Source organism: Haliotis asinina, chromosome 1, assembly GCF_037392515.1.
Source record: "Haliotis asinina isolate JCU_RB_2024 chromosome 1, JCU_Hal_asi_v2, whole genome shotgun sequence".
NCBI classification, from domain to species: Eukaryota; Metazoa; Mollusca; class Gastropoda; order Lepetellida; family Haliotidae; genus Haliotis; species Haliotis asinina.
In genome coordinates, this window is record NC_090280.1 from 50,512,011 (window position 1) to 50,513,773 (window position 1,763).

The 1,763-nt window shown below is 45.3% G+C and overlaps 1 protein-coding gene across 1 annotated transcript; it reads left to right on the forward strand.

The window, feature by feature from the left end:
* The first annotated feature begins 338 nt into the window (after positions 1-338).
* LOC137273370 (uncharacterized) lies at positions 339-1,524 on the forward strand. The gene is made up of 3 exons (XM_067805993.1): positions 339-365; positions 774-855; positions 1,172-1,524. Exons 1-3 carry the CDS (start codon positions 339-341, stop codon positions 1,522-1,524), a joined length of 462 nt encoding a protein of 153 aa, XP_067662094.1.
* Positions 1,525-1,763: the final 239 nt, after the last annotated feature.

Genomic DNA, 1,763 nt, shown 5'->3' on the forward strand with positions numbered 1-1,763 from the left:
GAGACTCAGTGCAGCCAACATAGGAGATATCGCCTCGAATCACTTTGGCGAAGACAGTGTTGACATTAGTGTCCATACCTGTGTGGCATGTGACTCTTCCCGAATCTACCATACAAGCTTCATTTTGGGATCGTTACCAATGAATATGGCAGGTAGATCTGAAACAAACACGACTCAGAAGTTTGAAATGCTTCCTTTTGATAAAGGGCAGTAACTCTAACGGGTAACTGGTGAACCCACCGTTAATATACCACTGACAAAGTTACTTTTGTGTTCTAAAGAAACGAATATGTTGGCAATCGTTGTTTTTCTCTATGCGGCAGTTGTCTGACAAAATCATGTCGTGGCGCTTCATTCCCTTGCGGGTAACTTACCCTCTCCACACACAGTCGGGGAAAAGGTTTATGGTGAAATAGTGGGCGAGAGTCAACGATATTTCTCATAAGTTGGTCTACAACTTGATAGTTTGTCCATGACGCTATCGATAGTGTGTCCATGACGTTATCAATGATTTGTCCATGACGTTAACGATAGCTTGTCCATGACGTTAACGATAGCTTGCCCACGACGTTATTCAGTCATGGGTAAACTGAATATAGGTTGTCCATGACGTTATCGACAGTTCAACATGTCGGGAATAACAGTTTGTCGATGACGGTACTGACAGTTTGTGCACGGCTATAATGATACAGGTAGCTGGAAGAAGATGGTATTGGCAGATACGAGTACTACAACCTTGACGTGTACACATTGTGTCTTGTGTCTGATTACAGGCTGGTACTGGCCTCCAGCTGTGTGACCCTGATCATACACCCAACGAGGAGTCCACCTATTTGCTACAGTCAAACATCCTAGGTAGGGTGCTTATGTTACAGTCAAATATCCCAGATAGAGTAGTCATGTCACAACCAGACAAATGAGGTAAGGTGGTCCTGTTGCAGTCAAACAACCCAGCAGAAAGGGCTATCCAATCCTGCTCCTCTTGCGTGAATGTACTTATGTCGTCGGCGTGAACCGTAACTAAAACCGCCAGCCTAAGATGTATTTTGTCAATACAGTGACAGGCCTACAGTAAATGGAATCTTGCTGCCTGGAATTACCCCCTGTTGGCAACATTTTGACTTTCTCTGAAGTCCTCACAGTTTTGTTCAATTCCTGCCGTCCATTTCAGATGTGACAGATGCGTCATACAACAACGGACGGTCAACCTATCTCCAGGGAGACAGAGGATGTCCACAACACAACCAGTCAACTCGAGCCACCTGTCCCACGTACTTCTCGTTAAACTTCGACCCGAACCGAGAACCCCCAACTATTGCCGAAGTGAACTGCGCATGTGAGAACTGTCGCTATGAGACCGATGAATCCCCTAACGCCTGTGTCCCAGTCTACTACTACAGGAACGTGTTGGAGAGGGAAGCAAGAAGACGCTGTTACAGGTGGAGAGTCAGAGCGTTCAGGGTGGGGTGTCAGTGTCTGGGTGCACGGACTGATGGCACGTTATTCACACAAACACAGGAATAACACGTCTAGTTGTTGAAGTCTGGAACAGGTCTGAATCACGACCAAAGCTGTATCTTGTCTGAATCATGTCCACCGTGGATGTTTTACTACAGAAAGTTTAAACTATCGTTAATGGTCATTTTGGTTTTAAAATATATGAGAACCATGTGAGTATGCGACGGTGCTTTAAGTGAATGAGATGAATACAGTTCCTATCCTCTATCCCGATCTAACTATCTCCCGATCTGCGCAATGGATAA

What these genes read in the sequence shown, in the direction of transcription:
- LOC137273370 (XM_067805993.1), top strand. Translation starts at nt 339, where the DNA reads ATGTCGTGGCGCTTCATTCCCTTGCGG. An exon ending in GGCGCTTCATTCCCTTGCGG is followed by an intron (nt 366 to 773) that starts GTAACTTACCCT and finishes GTCTGATTACAG; the next exon opens with GCTGGTACTGGCCTCCAGCT. An exon ending in GCTACAGTCAAACATCCTAG is followed by an intron (nt 856 to 1,171) that starts GTAGGGTGCTTA and finishes CGTCCATTTCAG; the next exon opens with ATGTGACAGATGCGTCATAC.